At 38.0% G+C, this 16,089-nt stretch overlaps 1 protein-coding gene across 11 annotated transcripts in view; it reads right to left on the bottom strand.

Annotated features, from left to right (window-relative positions):
* Positions 1-1,977: 1,977 nt before the first annotated feature.
* Positions 1,978-16,089, bottom strand: part of GDAP1 (ganglioside induced differentiation associated protein 1) — a 46,079-nt gene continuing 31,967 nt past the window's right edge. For all 11 annotated transcript variants that reach the window (XM_081816159.1, XM_081816160.1, XM_081816158.1 and 8 more), the window contains 4 exons: positions 9,704-9,877; positions 8,364-8,458; positions 6,211-6,325; positions 1,978-5,164 (listed from right to left, as the gene is read on the bottom strand). In XM_081816159.1, coding sequence (XP_081672285.1) covers positions 4,782-5,164; positions 6,211-6,325; positions 8,364-8,458; positions 9,704-9,877 — 767 coding nt within the window. In that variant the 3' untranslated portion in view covers positions 1,978-4,781. The remainder of the gene's footprint in view (positions 5,165-6,210; positions 6,326-8,363; positions 8,459-9,703; positions 9,878-16,089) is intronic.

The following is a 16,089-nucleotide window of genomic DNA, read 5'->3' as shown; positions in this document are numbered from 1 at the left end:
GCCTGGGTGGCTCAGTTGGTTAAGCAACTGCCTTCGGCTCAGGTCATGATCCTGGAGTCCCTGGATCGAGTCCCGCATCGGGCTGCCTGCTCAGCAGGGAGTCTGCTTCTCCCTCTCCCACTCCCCCTGCTTGTGTTCCCTCTCTCGCTGTGTCTTTCTCTGTCAAATAAATAAATAAAATCTTTAAAAAAAAAAAAAACATGACCCTTTGCATTACATTTCATTAACATCTTTATATTTTCATCCATACTATAGATTTCTCTTAATAGGGGAATTTAAAGACAGCACCTTATAATCCAGGAGCAAATATATAAATAGTGAATATAGTGTAAGACTGAAGACATAAACATCTAACCTTCCCAAAGGAGCTTTATGATGAGATACACCACCTACTGGAATCAGAGTATATCAGGGCCCATTATAAGTATGTTTTGTCTCAAGCTCCATATGGCCTTGTTGTTTTATACCTCAGAGCCTGCTCTACCCTGCTGCCTTGTGACCCATATGTCAGTCTTTCCTCCGTCCTAAGACAAAATTCCAGGGCTCAACTCAGATTAAGTAATACAAGATACTGCTTTCCTCTCAATACACTACCCTTCTAACCCATGAAGTGGGTTTCTTTCTCTCTCCCACTCTCCATTATCACAATGTAATACATAATTAAAACTATTATCCTCACTCTAAAAATTGTACTTCCTTACTTGGTTTAGAATCTTCTACCCTACCTAGTAAAACACAAGTGTTGTGGTAAATTAGAAAATCAAGACATTCTGATATGAATATGTAAAGAATAACAATATTAATCAGTGAAATATTTGGCATAAACAATATGAAAGGTATGACTAAATACTAATTTATTCATTGCATTAATTTGACTTTTGTGTCTTTACCGTGGTGTTTTTCCCTTTTCTGAGTAGACAACAGAATTATATATCACTTGATTTTCCATGGGTATTCAATATTATTGCTTTTTGTTTTGCTTGCAAATGCAGGGAAAATAAAATCAATTAGGTTCTCATTTGCTTTGTTAATTGTAAGACAAAAATAGCATTCAGTTTCTATTTGATGATTAGAATAATGGCCAAGGCTAGAAATATGGATGGTAAGTTGAATATTCATAATCTATAACTCAACAAAAGAGAATTAGCTATATGAAAAATATACATATCATAAAAGTAATCTTTGAAACCAAGTGAACATATAACAAAACTATTTTGAAAAAACAATATTCTCTTGGTATTTGTCATTTTCATGCCTATCCCGTTAGGTAGCTGCAAAAGAACCCCTTTAATGATCAAGAGCCATATGTTATTCTTTTTTTTTTTTTAAAGATTTTTTGTAATTTATTTATTTGAGACAGAGAGAATGAGAGAGAGAGAGCACATGAGAGGGGGGAGGGTCAGAGGCAGAAGCAGGCTCCCTGCCGAGCAGGGAGCCCGATGCGGGACTCGATCCAGGGACTCCAGGATCATGACCTGAGCCGAAGGCAGTCGCTTAACCAACTGAGCCACCCAGGCGCCCTCTTTTTTTTTTTTTTTAAGATTTATTTATTTATTTAGGGGGAGAGAGAGAGCACAGTGGGGCAGGTAGAGGGAGAGGGAGAGAGAAACTCAAGCAGACTGCACTGAGTGTGGAGCCCCACATGGGGCTCAATCTCATGACCCTGAGATCATGATGATTATGACCTGAGCCAAAAATCAAGAGTTCGACGTTTAACTGACTGTGCCGCCCAGGCACCCCACAGCAATATGTTATTCTTTAAGCTGCCACTCATTTTAATGATAAAATTGTGTGTATTTAAATAAATTGTGAGTCAGTAATTGTTATAAGGAAAATATGGCATCTTGTAGCTAAATATCTTTAATATCTAACTTCTGCTTATTTTATTCTTTCCAATTACCACAGTATGCTTTGATTTTAAATGAAATCTGTTTTCTTTAAAAAGATTATAGAATTAATACTTGTAGAGAGTTCATATTGATTATCCAGTTACTTTTATTGATCTTACAGGCAGAATAGTATCTTGATCTATTACATTCAACAACACCAAAATATCTACAACTCTGATGTCAATATCAATAATCACTAAAAATCAAGCAAACATTTACAACTATCTGCAATTAAGAGAAATTGATTCAAAAGGCATGTAATTGCAATAACAATAAAATAGTACTTATGTATTAAGTCATACATAGTCAACCTAAATTTAGTACCTCAGGCATTTTTATAATTTTTGTATTTATACAAACCTTGGAAAGTGAGGAGCACACTGGTCAGTCACCAATGATCGTGAAAAAAATAGACAAAAGTGCTTATCTTGCTAACAGTATATGTTTAGCCTGACATTGTGTGATACTGTTATCCCTTCCAAAGCATTAGAAATCAATACTACATGTGCCTCAAGCTTTTTTACAGATGAATGATCTGATCAAGATGCCCTCATTTCAGAAACTAAGGTCATTAATGTTTATCTTCACTTGAGCCATTTTAGAAAGCTTGCTGAACCTAATGCCTAATCTCAGACTACTGTGTGAACAGCGACATCTAGTGGGCATTATGATCCCAAACATTTTATAAGTCTAAACGCAAGGGTATCCATGAAACAAGTGAAATCATTATGATGTATCATCTTTAATATTGACACAGGCATATTTCCAATGAAACTATATCAGAAGATTACACTTCCTGGTAGACTTTCTCTGACTCAGTAATAAGATTTAAGAAAAGCCAGCACTGGGCTTCTAATCTTTATTCTTAACAACCTTTCCATAGGTAAATACCCTTTGTAGATTTTTATAAAAATCCAATTTTTTTCTCTTCATGTCCGAATTCTGGCTTCTAAAAGGGTGATATAAAGATCTCTGAAACATGATGAGCTACTAAATAATCAGTTTTGTGGCTCTTTTAGGAACATGAATTGGAATGTCCCAGCAATAAACAAATCCAGCCAGTCTCTATGACAATGCACTGAGGGGCAGTATTAAGATATTAGAAAAGCTGCCAGTCTGTTAATTATTGTTGTATTGAGTTGACACTGAGATGTTATTAATTTTTGTAAACAAGGAATATCCATTTCAAGATTTTCTAAAACAACTGATTCATGAAATGGAATTATAGACTCATTTTACCATCAAAAAGTCATTTCTTAAGTATGACTGTTTCCTGTGAATGAAAAAGTCAGTACATTCTTTGGCTGTTTTGCATAGCCAATCTGAGGCAATCCAAACAAGCTTTTGTTGTTTGCTGGAACCTCAGCTCATCATTCTCTATACATACTTCCAGCCAGAGATCTAAAACTATCCCCCAACTCCCTTCAGGCGAGCTCCAGGGAAACTGTATCTTCCTGTCACCATGAACATTTTTTCCTGAGCACAAACTGTATGATGCAGTTCCATGGTTGTTCATGGGACACACTGGGATTGTCCCTCCAGATGGACTGAGGTACCCCCTGAAATGCCTAGACATACCTAAATGAATATAAGTGGACATCACTATCAACTTATTTCATTTCCCCTAAATTAATTTCCATGGGCTAAGACTAGACCTTTCTCTTTCTCTTTAACCTTTTAAGTCCTTGTTAATGACAATAAACAGATGCAAGGTCCAGGCAACAGTTGTTTTTTTTTTTTTTAAACACACCAGCCTCTTCATATACAGAATGGGCATAATTTAATACTTCCAGATCATTAAAATACCCACTTCCCAGCCACATGCCATGTTAGTGATTAGCTGGGATATTCACCTGACTTCCATTTATGTGCTAAAAAGGGCTGTAGAAGCCAAGACCCCCAGTGACTGGACACAAAAGTCCAAAGGAGTGATAGCTCACAGGCACCATCCAACTGGGGAACTGTGAGGAGAAGAAAGGAACCATTTTATAGCACTTAAGATTTTCATGTAAATGCTAGGCAGACACGTTCCAGTGGGCATTTCACGCCCAAATATATAAGCAGCTAATCTTATTAAAACAATGAGTGTGATTCAAATGCATTTAAAATTAATACTAAGGCCAGATGAGGTGCTGTAAGTGTAAAGCCCAGAATTTTCTCCAGTCCACTCCCACCAGTAAGTCCCCAGTCCTCTTTCCAAGGTCTTAAGTATAGGAGGGTATGAGGGCAGTGGCTACAAGTAGTGTAATGCTTACTAAGGGGACAGGCGGCCATGAGTGACATTGGAGGCACCTGGAGGTTGCCTTCTACTGCTCTGCACTATATGGACTTCCTTTTCCCTCTTTTCCCTCTCCCTGTTCCCTTTGTCTCTCTTATTTCTGCCTGAATCTAACAATGATTGTGTGAAGCACTGTTGTGCCCCGCTGCTGTCTGAACCCAGGTTGTGAAACAAAGATGATTTCTGAATTCCAGTGGAAAATGTTGCTAACTGCTCAACACTCAGCACATCCAGATCATCTCAGATGAAGAGATATGGGCAATCACAGATTATTACTGTCTGCTCATAGTAAGAACCTCCTCACAGAAAATAATTCAGAACTTGAGCTGGCATTCTGAGTTAAAGGTCTAATTAATTCTCTGTCAGCATGTCCATATCTTGACCTTGCACATGTCTTAAGGATGGATTAGTTCAGGTTTGCAAATAAGCAATTTCAAAGTTACCAGCCCACGAAAACATTTTCATTACCTCCTCTCCCCACAAAACTACCCAAAGAGTAAAGTAAATTATACTTTTTACTAGTTGCCCAGGGTCATTCTTCCCTGGGCCTGGAAGAGCATACAAGGGTCTAGTTGAATGGTTGGATGAGTGGCCACCACTAGATCCCTACAAGCCTAGAAATAATTTGGTCTGGGTCTAAGTGCTAATGTCATGCTGCCAAGTCTCTTTCTGAAAAGCATAAAGGCAAAATATCCCATCCCTGCAAGCAAACCAACCACAAGGGTAGTGCCAAGAACTTTGGGGGCCCTTTTCTTGGCCACCCGGAATGCTGTTGGCAGCACCGCAGAGATTAATATATTGTTGACATGTCCTAAAACCTTGTTAAATGTTTTTCTCTTCAAGACACGTTCGTAATAGGTTTCCAAGTTTGGTCGCTTTCCATTTCCCCAGCTTCTCCTCGCAAACCCCAGGAACTTCAGTCGGTGCAATGTGACAGCCAGAGAGACATCTGCCAGGGTGAAGGATTCTCCGCAGAGCCAAGGCTGACGGCCCTCTTCTAATCGGAGAGAGGGACATGGAGAATTAGGGGCAAGAGCTATACAGATAGACTCTAGCCGGCAGCTTTTGTCTCGGTCCTGAGGGCCAGTGTGAGTACAGCAAATGATGAAGGCCATGGTACATTTTCTTGACAATCATACTCAGTGAGTAATTTTATCCTAAGACAAAGTCCATGCCAGTGTATCCCAAGCTAAGGGAGATTTGCTTGATGTCTGTCAGCCACCTAACCCTGGGTGAGACTGGAGCCACCTGAGCTCAAAGTTGGTCTTTGACATTGAAAAAGGATTCTGAGGAGTTGAGAGCCTCCAAGCCAGAGGGGTCAACAGATCTTTCCTCTTGGCTTAGGAAAACAGCAGGTGACCTTTAGGAAAATCCATAAAATTGGGCCTGAAATGTCACTCAGCGATTGCTACTCCTAGTTACTTATGTAAAGCAGATGAAAGTTCCTATTGTGAGACAAGTTTCATGTAACACAGTCTTCAACTTTGTTGCCAATTAGAATAGCGCAAATGGTCCATGTGCATGCACCTGGGCAATGGCTGGATAGTGCAGCTAGGTTCACAGGTACAATACTGGGATGCTCACCAGCCAGCCTGCAGATATACACAGGCCAGCCATCTTAGACTTCACATTGGAAGTGTTCTCCCTGCCTAGGGAAAAAAACTAGAAGGAGCTTTCAAGCAATTACTCAGGTTATTCAACCAAATGAACTACTGTGATTACAAATGTGTCAAACGGGCTAAGTAGGAACCTCTCAACCATCACTTTAAATTGTGCAGAAAAATCCTCCACCAGTCACATTTCACATAGACACAGACTGGGTTACCATTAGACACCTGGGTTTTGCTGAGTTCGGTATTATTGTTGCCATCATAATTTAAACTGCCCGTGAATAAAAATAATAAAAAACAGACTACAGAATGTTTTTGGTAAAATCTTAGAATATTCCCATAAATATGCCTGGTATCCAGCAAAAGAGAATGAAAACACACACACACACACACACACACACACATACATACATACACACAAATGAGAACCTACCTGGGGTTTCTTCATTTCTTCTTTGCAACTCAGTTTCAACCTGATCCAAGACTTTCTCCAATTCATCAAGAATTTTCTTCAAATATTTGACATTGTCATGGTCAAGCAGCTTTGACTAATTAGCAAAAATAACTAAATAGGTTATTTATGCCTGCAAAAAACAATCAATACAGAGCAAAGCAGATATAAACTCTTCTAGAGTTGGAGCCTCTTTATCCAAGGCAATGAGGAGATACAGAATAATGTTAAAGCCAAAGCAAACCTGAGGGAAAATGCTCTGGCTGAGAGAATACTCCATGGGCCAGACCCACTGGTCTACTGGCAACTCCTGTGGGACCAGATGACCAGAGATGGCCAAGAATACAAGGGGCACAAAGAGACTCCTCTCAACCCCCAATGAATGAATGGAACTTCAGCAACTTTTGAGGAATGAAAAACTGAAGGGCCAGGCCTGAGGGAGAAATCTGAATGCGGTGAGTTAAAGACCAAGTGGAAAGTAAGGAGTGCTGTGCGTGCAGGCATTTCTTTTGAGCAGCTCCCTTAGCTAAGATAAGATAAAGGAAAATGGGAAGTTGAGGAGGGTGTGGAGTGTTGATATTTGCTACATTTTTAATATGGGGGAAGCCTGTGTGTGTTCTCGGGCCCTGAGGAAAGAATCACCAGAAAGGGAAAGGCTGACTGTAACAGACGAAGCAAAGTCCTGCTCCTTAGGAGGCAGACAAGTCAGAATGGATTAACTCAAGATGGATTAAAGACTTGAACATAAGACCTAAAACCATAAAACTCCTAGAAGAAAACAGAAGTGGTAAGCTTCATGATGTAGGTCTTGGCAATAATTTTTTTAATCTGACACCAAAAACAAAAGCAAAAGTAAACAGGTGGGACTACATCAAACTAAAAAGTTTCTGCACAATAGAGGAAACCAAAAACAAAATGAAAAGGCAGCCTATTAAATAGGAGAAAATACTTTCAAATTATGTATCTGATAAGGGGCTAACAGCATCCAAAATATATAAAGAACTCCTACAACACAATAGCAAAAAAACAATCTGATTTTAAAATGTGCAGAGGATCTGAATTGAAGACATATAGAAGACATATAGATGGCCAACAGGTACATAAAAGGATGCTCAATATCACTCATCATCAGGGAAATGCAAATCAAAACCACAATGAGATATCACCTCACAGCTGTTAAAATGGCTATGATCAAAAAGGCAAGAAATAAGTGTTGGCAAAGATGTGGAGAAAAGGGAACAATCATGCACTACTAGTGGGAATGTAAACTGTGCAGCCACAATGGAAAACAGTACCGAGGTTCCTCAAAAAATTACAAATAGAACCACCATGTGATCCAGCAATGCCACTTCTGGGTATTTACCCAAAGAAAATGAAAACACTAACTCAAAAAGATCATACACTCCCATGTTCATTGCAGCTTCATTTATAATATCCAAGACTTAAGTGTCCATCAATGGATGAATGAATAGATGTGGTAATATATACACAATGGAATATTATTCAACCATAAAAAATAATGAAATTTTACCATTTGCACCAACAAAAATAGACCTCGAGGGAATTATGCTAAGTGAAATAGGTCAGACAAAGACATATACTGTAGGATCTCTCTTATATGTGGAATCTAAAAACAACAACAACAACAAAACAAAAACCAAGCTCATAGAGAACAGACTGGTGGTTGCCAGAGGTGGGGATTGGAGGTGGAGGAAATGGGTGAAAGGTAAGAAGAAAAAAAATGAGAGAAGGGAGGGGAGTATAATAGAGGAACAAACTTGCCAATTGCCTGCCCTATTGGTATTAAAGTCCTAAAGGTCTAGCTAGGCCTTAAAGTGGCAGAAAACCTGAAATGACAGATTCCTAGTATGTATTATGAACTTGCTTTTTCATTTTACAACTTGCCTTGACAATCAGCATGAGCAATATCTGCCTTTTAAGCAACTGTCATTAGGTTTGAAGATCAAATCTAATAAAGAAAAATTCTTTCTAAAAGCACAGCATAAGCCAAAGGTAGCGTGCACTGGTGATTTGCAAATATTTAAGAGATGTTCTAGAAATAGTGAAACTTTACAAAAAGTAGAACATTTAATACAAACAGTGGATGTCAATGGAGGACAGCCTGGTTTACTTACTTTAAGTCGCTTCTGTTTTGCGATGTATGCCTCTTGTAAATCTGGGTTTTCTTCAGCAAGTTTTTTCAGTTCAGATTCTGTGTTACCAATTTGGCCTGATAATAAAATCATTTTTGAAATAGGAAATTATTTCCTCCCTTCTAGACAAGAAACAAGGAGAAGCTAGGAAACTCCATGGTAAGAGCATGAGCTCTGGGGTTTATGCCCTGTCTCTGCCTTAGACTTACCCTCTCTGTGCCTCAGTTTCCTCAGACTCAAAATGGAACTATCAGAGTATCTGCTGCATAAGCTAAGGATTAAATGTGAGACATCCGGGAAAGCACTTAGAGCAAGGCCCAGCACGTCAGAAGAGCTCAGTGCACAGTGGTTGTTCTACCTTTCAATACCTTTCAAGTTTTTGTTAATGGACTTCTATATGAAGAGAAGAAAAAAAGGCTTATTTAAAAAAAAAATTAACTCCAGGTGATAGAAGTATATTCAGACCACCTGTTTCACATCATATGAGTACTTCTGAAGAGAAGAAGGAGGAACAAGAAGGTAAAGCGGGAAGAGGAGAAGGAGGGAGGGGATGGAAGAGGAGAGAAAGAGAAGAATCAAAAGGAAAGAAAAATAGCATAAGAGAATTATAAAGGTGAGATATGATGTAATGGAAAGAATGTCGTTTCTAGAATTAGAAGATCTGGGTTTGAGTGTCCCTGGTCAAACACGCCCCGAGCCTGACCACGGCCACCTTCCCTTACTTTCCCATCCCAATCACCTGTGCCATAAAACACACTTCCTCTTCCACATCCCAAGCACTGACCATCTCTGTCCTCAGAAAAGGAGAGAGTTGAATATCACAACTCAATCTTAATAAATCTCAAATCACTAAATTTAGAGGTAGACTAATGGTTAGACAGCCTGTAGTCCAGCTCCCTCACATAATGAAACAAAAATTAAGGACCAGAAATGTGAACTCAGTTACCCATAATCCCCAGCAGATTCCAGATTTCATGATTCTTAGTCCATCTCCTATGAGAACATGTTAGGTTCTTTACTTTTCCACAGGCTATTCTTGAGTTTTACTCAAGCTTGGCCCTCAAGGCCAAGAGCTGGAAAATCAGCTCCTAGAGACAATAAATGTCCAGCTGAACAGCTGAAGCACAGATTAATCTGACTTGATCTGTAACATGAACATCCATGAATGATCTGTAACATGGATTGATCTGTAACATGAACATCCATGAAGCAAACTCAACAACACAACACTGCCCCCGAGTCTTCATGAGATATTCCCAGTCTCAAAAATGAATTAAAAGAACTTTGAGACAAAATTCCAAGTCTTTAAGATTGTTACATACTGCGAATCCGTGTGGTTGCATAAGCTGGGATCATGGAGTCCACAGTGAGCTCAGGATGTAAAATGCAGCCATGGGTATAGGCATCCATTGGCAAGGAGTCCAGCAGTTCTCGATAATGTTGTACCCGTGGGTAATACATGCTTCCTTTATCAGGCATTAACCTGGGGGTTTTTTCTAAAAACATACACATAAACATTAAAGGAAAAGTTACAAATGAGAGGTTACATCCAAAAGCAAAATGAAAAACCCAAACCCCCTTATCAGTGTTTTCAATATTACATCAAGGCATTTAAAAGATGATATCTCCCCAGCCCAGACATTCAAAATTTGAAATGGACTGATGTACCAGACTAGATCCCAAACCATGATCACACTGAAATTCTCTCACTTCTCTACCTTACAAATTGCTACTGAACCCGCAAGGCCCAGTTATTTATGCCAACTCCTCTAAGGAACATTCCCTAACCTCCTACAACCAATATCTGATTGGGTCAGGTGTGCCTTCCTCTGTACCTGCAAAAATACCTTTGTACATACACCATCATAGCCTCATCACCTTAACGGGTTGGTTGTATCTTTTTGCCCTATGCGCTTCTTCAGGGCAGCGAGCCTGTGATTCACTGTCTCTCATAATGTCTCATACATTTTAGGACATTGATAAAGGGTGGATAGGTGAATGAAAGCTCATTATGTAAAGATAATCAGAGACCACTCTTTCCTAGGTTCCAATTAATACCAAGAGTGACCCTTTTGATGTTATGTGAATGTGCACTGACAGTCTTCACAGATTCACCATGAATTTCTAATATTTTGTGTCTAGAAAGTGGGTTCTACATAAATCCTCAGTTTGCTGGTTAAACCCTAGACTCTAGACTACTTGAGGGCAGGGACCATGCACTGTTCTGTTGAGTTCCCAGTGCCTAATATAAGATTTGGCTCACAGTAGGTGTTCAGTAAATTTCAATCAATGAATATATTCCAAATTTCTAGTTGTCATAGAATATTTGAGCTGGCGAAGCTCTGTAGCAGTTAACAAGGACACTGAGAGAGGCTGAGGTATTCTCCTAAGATACCACAGCTAATTAAAGGCAGAACAAGAACTAAAATCATTGATTCCTAAAGCAGTGCCCTGCTTTATAACATCATTGTAACATCTTCAAAGGGGTTACATTTCAGAGACTATCCAAGAAGAATAACAATGAACCACATGATCTAAAGATCAGGACTATGTCCCTTCAGAAACACTTCCTAATTCTGACTCTCAAACTGCTCCGGAAAAATGCCAATGAGCTTATTCCAACAAGTGAAAAGAATAGCCTCAATCTTATTCATTTATTTCTTAGTTTGGGCTATTTAATTTAGAATCCTTTTGAGCATCCCACACTCATTCATAAGTGTTGACAATTCAGAATTGGTTGCAGAGCATTTCAGACAAGATCTCATAATGCTATAATACAAGTGGAACAAGTTTTCTAAGCCAACAGACTATTTCTGACTCTAAGAAAAAATAAGATGGATTACTCCTCAAACCAGTGGGCAAAAATCTAATTCCCCGCTGGGGAGTCCAATTCTGAAGTCTGCATTGGAATAACTGAGAATGAAGCAGCCACATACTACTTGTCAACAGTGGATTTACCCAACTACAACACACTTCCTTGCTGACCTTTTAGGATCTCAGTATTATCGGTAGGATCCTAACCAATGCCTGGTAGACATTTCCATGAGGACAACAGACTGGAGTCCTTCTACAGTCCTTGAAATACTAAAGAGTTCTTAACCTTTTGTGTGCCACCGAGCTCTTCTCAAAATAATGTCCTTAAACATACAAGACATAGGATTGCAAAAGAAATTGATTATATTGAATATGCTTATCAAATTAATTTTAGATTATAAAATATTAATATGGGTGCCTTTTAGTAATACATTAATAAGATCTAGCAGCAGGTCTAATAACTACCATAATTTCAAAGTAGCTATAAGCATAAGTTATTTTTAAGATAACTGCCATAACCTGATACGCTATGAACATATCTGTGATTTCTATTGGTAACAATGTCACAGGCACTCCTGATATTGCTGTAGTTTATGCCTACATTGGAAATGAAATGAAGTAATAAGTTTCTGTTGGAAATAAGATACAATTTTTTTCCCCTCTAGGATCTCAGATCTCCTGAATTCTATTCATAGACCACTAAGAGCAACAGTTCTCAAAGTGTGGTCTAAGAATCCCTGGGCTTTCCCTAGACACTCTCAGGGGGTCCACAGAGTTAAAGCTATTTGTACAGTAATGCTACAGTGTTCATTGCTTTTTCACTTATTCTCCCTCAAGAATACAGCAGAGTTTTTCAGAGGCTACAGGACATGTGATGGTTCTATCACTCTGACAGTTAATGACATGTGGGCTTGTATATTCGTGTGCTTTAAATTTTTTTTGTTTTAATTTCTAATTCGTCAAATATTGATAGATATACCCCATAAAAGGTCCCTGATGTTCTCAATAATTTTTATGATAAAGGGGCCCAGAAACCAAAAAGTTTAAGAACCACTGCTCTGGGGGGTCCAAAAACCTCAAGTTAATAACCAAAAATGGTACAACATTTTAAAATGCTTCCCAGTAGTTAAGTTTATGGCCACTGGCTCAGGCTACTTTCTGGTGCCAGGCCTGGGGCTTGTCTTCAGAAGAGGATACCACTTCCTTCTGGGAAACTGAATAAGAGCAGGAAAAACACTGTCTGGTAATTGCTTTCTGGGGAAGTTCCATCTGGCTAAGCCCAAATTCTTCAAAGGAAGATAAATGTTTAAATCCACGAAAATAATTTTCTTCTACTCAGGACACTATTACTACGTAACTCTCTCCTATAACACTTTGTCAGCCAGAGCATAAGATACCCACTGAAGCGAAGTTCTCATCCAGCCTCACTGTCTCTCTTCCAGCACCTCCATGGCAACACCTGCAATGTGCTGTCACTGTGCTCTCAACACCAGAGCACAGTAGTGTCCACTGCCTCTGGAAACGGGGGTTTTCAAAACGCAATGGGGAATTTCCTTTGAATTTTATACAGACCTTCCCTCTCACTCTCATTCTATTTTATTTCCCAATCCTTCCATAAAGTATTTTTGTTGTAATACGCACACAAAAAAAAGAGAGAGAGAGAGAGAGAAAGAGAGGAAGAAAGAAAAGAGAAAAGAAAAGAGGAATGCCTGGGTGGCTCAGTCAGTTAAGCGTCTGCCTTTGTCTCAGGTCATGATCCCAGGGTCCTGGGATCCAGCCCCCCCGCATCTTGCTCAACGGGGAGCCTGCTTTTCCCTCTGCCTGCCGCTCCCCCTTCTTGTGCTCTCTCTCTCTCTGATAAATAAATAAAATTTTTAAAAAAAGAGAAAAGAAAAAGGGGCGCCTGGTTGGCTCAGTCGGTAGAGTGTGCAACTCTTGATCTTGGGGTCATGGGTTTGAGCCCCACATTGGGTGTAGAGATTATTTTTTAAAAAAAAAGGCTGTTCTTGGTATTCTACCTCAGGAGTGAAAAAGCAGTAGAAGGCTTACAGAGGAAGGGCACAGAATCAGAGGACTTTTAAGAAGCAAGCACTGAAAAGAGTTTCCAGCATTAGGGAATAGGGTTGCTATATTGGAAACCAGGGTAAGTGACTAAGCTGGAAGAATAAATAAAAATAAATAAGTAAATTGGCAGAAGACCAGACTTTCTAGAAGAACTGAATAGGAGACAAGGCAGGTCTTGTACTGCACCTAAATTAGGCAAGTGCAGATAGGCATAAAGCAGAAAGATGTGATAATAAGAGAAAACTAGTTTTTTAAAACAAGAAAGAAAAGATACAATAAAAGCATTCTGCAGCTATTTAACAGGGACAAACAGCTCCATACTGTCTCCAGTCCCTGCATTGCTCAGTAGAATAACAATGACCTGGAGCCATTAAAAAAAAAAAAATCCGTTTCCCCAAAAGCAAAAAATTAAAAGAATGTAGGAGCTTATAGGCATAAGATTCCATTATTTTCCTACATTGACTGCTCTGATTTCCCATGTTCCCCAGTGATGGCAGATAAAGAAGGCATAATTATGCCCTGTTTTCAAGAAAGACTCCCTCCCCCCACAGGTCTATTTGAATAACTTTCAGCTCTTCCTTATTATTATTAATTCAATGAAAAGAGACTTCATTCCTATCTTTATCCCCTTGTGGATTTTTTATTTTACTTAGATCACTTAGTGATAACATTGGTGTATATGATAATATGCATCAGGTAGTTGAATGAAACTGTACCCTTCAACTAGTCAAACACCACCCTATTAAAAAAATATATAATAAAAATGGTAAATAAGTTAAGACTTAAAGCAAAAGTTATGGTTACAAACTGACTACAGTTCAAAGCTGTCACAACTGTAGAACTGGAACGATCAAATCTAAACACAAATGAGAAAAAAAATGGTGTCAAATTATAGAAGTTCATTATATGCAGCCATGATTTTATGAGAAAGACAAATTTGTAGCATTATTTTCAATAAATTTTATACCTTAAATGGTATTATACTTAAGACTTTGAACAGAAACATTTGTAATTGAGGGGCAAAACTTCTTTATCAGACAGTTTGTTCCAATCATTGTTAACACATAATATGGAATTAGAAACTTTACATTTTAACACCCCGACCTGTCCACTAAAATTGGACAAAGAGTAAAAAAAAAAAAAAAAGGTAACTTTTTAAGTCACTTTATTGGCACAATCATGAGTTTTAAATGCTCATTTTCTTCTTCCTTACCACATACCATATTTTCTCCGCACTTGGTTAGAAACTTTGTGCTAATCTATAATTTTAGTAGATGTGCTAAAAGACATATAAAGTTATCCAACTATATATGAGGCTTTTATTAATAGACAAAAATTGGAAAAATTGGAAATTTTTACCTAAATAACTGCATTTTTAATGTAACAGTGACTTCAGAATTAATGTTTTTAAAATGAGTTGATTTTCAATAGATATTGACAAAATCTTATCCACAAAATATATTTCCTAATGAGACTTACATATAATACTTTAATATCATACCAGAATACTTTATTTCCAAACTAAATCCTATTTCCTAAGAATAAACGAGGTATATATAAACCAAAGACATGGGTCATGATCTTCAGAGAACTCCTATATTACCAAAATTCTGTATTCACCATATGACATCCTTGATTTCAGATTACCACTGAGTCATTTGGCAGTAATAAATAGTTGTAGTTATTTCAGACCCACTTTTTTAATTATCTAGTGGCCAAATTAAATTCACTGAAAGAGGTTATGAGTAGTATAAGAAATATCTAGATTTTAAAATCTATATTAGTGCATATATTCATTTGTTACATCCACTATTCCTGAGTTTCCCTAGTTTGCTTAGTATCACACCTCATCTAGTTTAATCAATTGCATGCTTTAACATATCTACTCTTCATTATAAGCCTGAAGAGAAAAATTTGTCACATATATGAAAAGGAGTCAGTAAAACTGAGTAGTTATAATAGCACATGCATGTATTAAAGACAGATTTGGTATTATCAAGTTTACAGAATGAAACTATCTTTGAAGATTAGTAAGCTTCTAATGATTAGGGATCTTTGAAATATCTCAGGTCCTTGTACCAATTAACACCCAAAAAATAGCTATTAAAAGAATGAATAGATTGTTCTTTGCCAGCCCTTGGCTGAGCACCCATAATTGAGTACTTTTAAATTCTTCTTTTGACCCAAATTGTGACCTCAGGAAAACCACTGATGTCTACATCAGTACTGCTTTCCAAAAAAAAAAAAAAATCAAGGGGTGCCTGGCTGGCTCAGTCAGAGGTTCTCATGACTCTTGATCTCGGCATCATGAGTTCGAGCCCCACATTGGGTGTAACAACTATTTAAATAAAAATAAAATTTTTTTAAAAATCACGCATAGCCATCATCCAATTTAGAAATTAATTTTTTTTAGGCTAAGACTTGAAGAGGATTGCCTTCGCTACCAAGTTTCTAACCCCAAACTACCAATTATTTAATGGACTTATCCCAAAAGCATAAGGATGTAAATACTGATTACACACAAATGTTGACAAATGTCTACAAGTCAGCAAAACCATTTTTAATATAATCCCCAGCTGGTAAACTAATAAGGGATGGCAAATAACAGCAAAGGAGATACCAGTTGACTACACTCTATTTTTTACATGAATTAATACACTTAAAGTCTCCTATTATAATCATGGGCAACTAACTATACGTCTCGTGAAATCCATTCACTTATTATTCTAATTTGTAAATGTTCCTCAAATTTCCACACATAATGGGACAAAATGTTGCATGTTCTGACCAGTTCACAATTTGCCATGTTCTAGATAGAAGCTATACTTTT

Source organism: Leptonychotes weddellii, chromosome 4, assembly GCF_054177405.1.
Source record: "Leptonychotes weddellii isolate Sample4059 chromosome 4, ASM5417740v2, whole genome shotgun sequence".
Classification (NCBI taxonomy): domain Eukaryota; kingdom Metazoa; phylum Chordata; class Mammalia; order Carnivora; family Phocidae; genus Leptonychotes; species Leptonychotes weddellii.
This window is presented reverse-complemented; position numbering and strand designations above follow the sequence as displayed.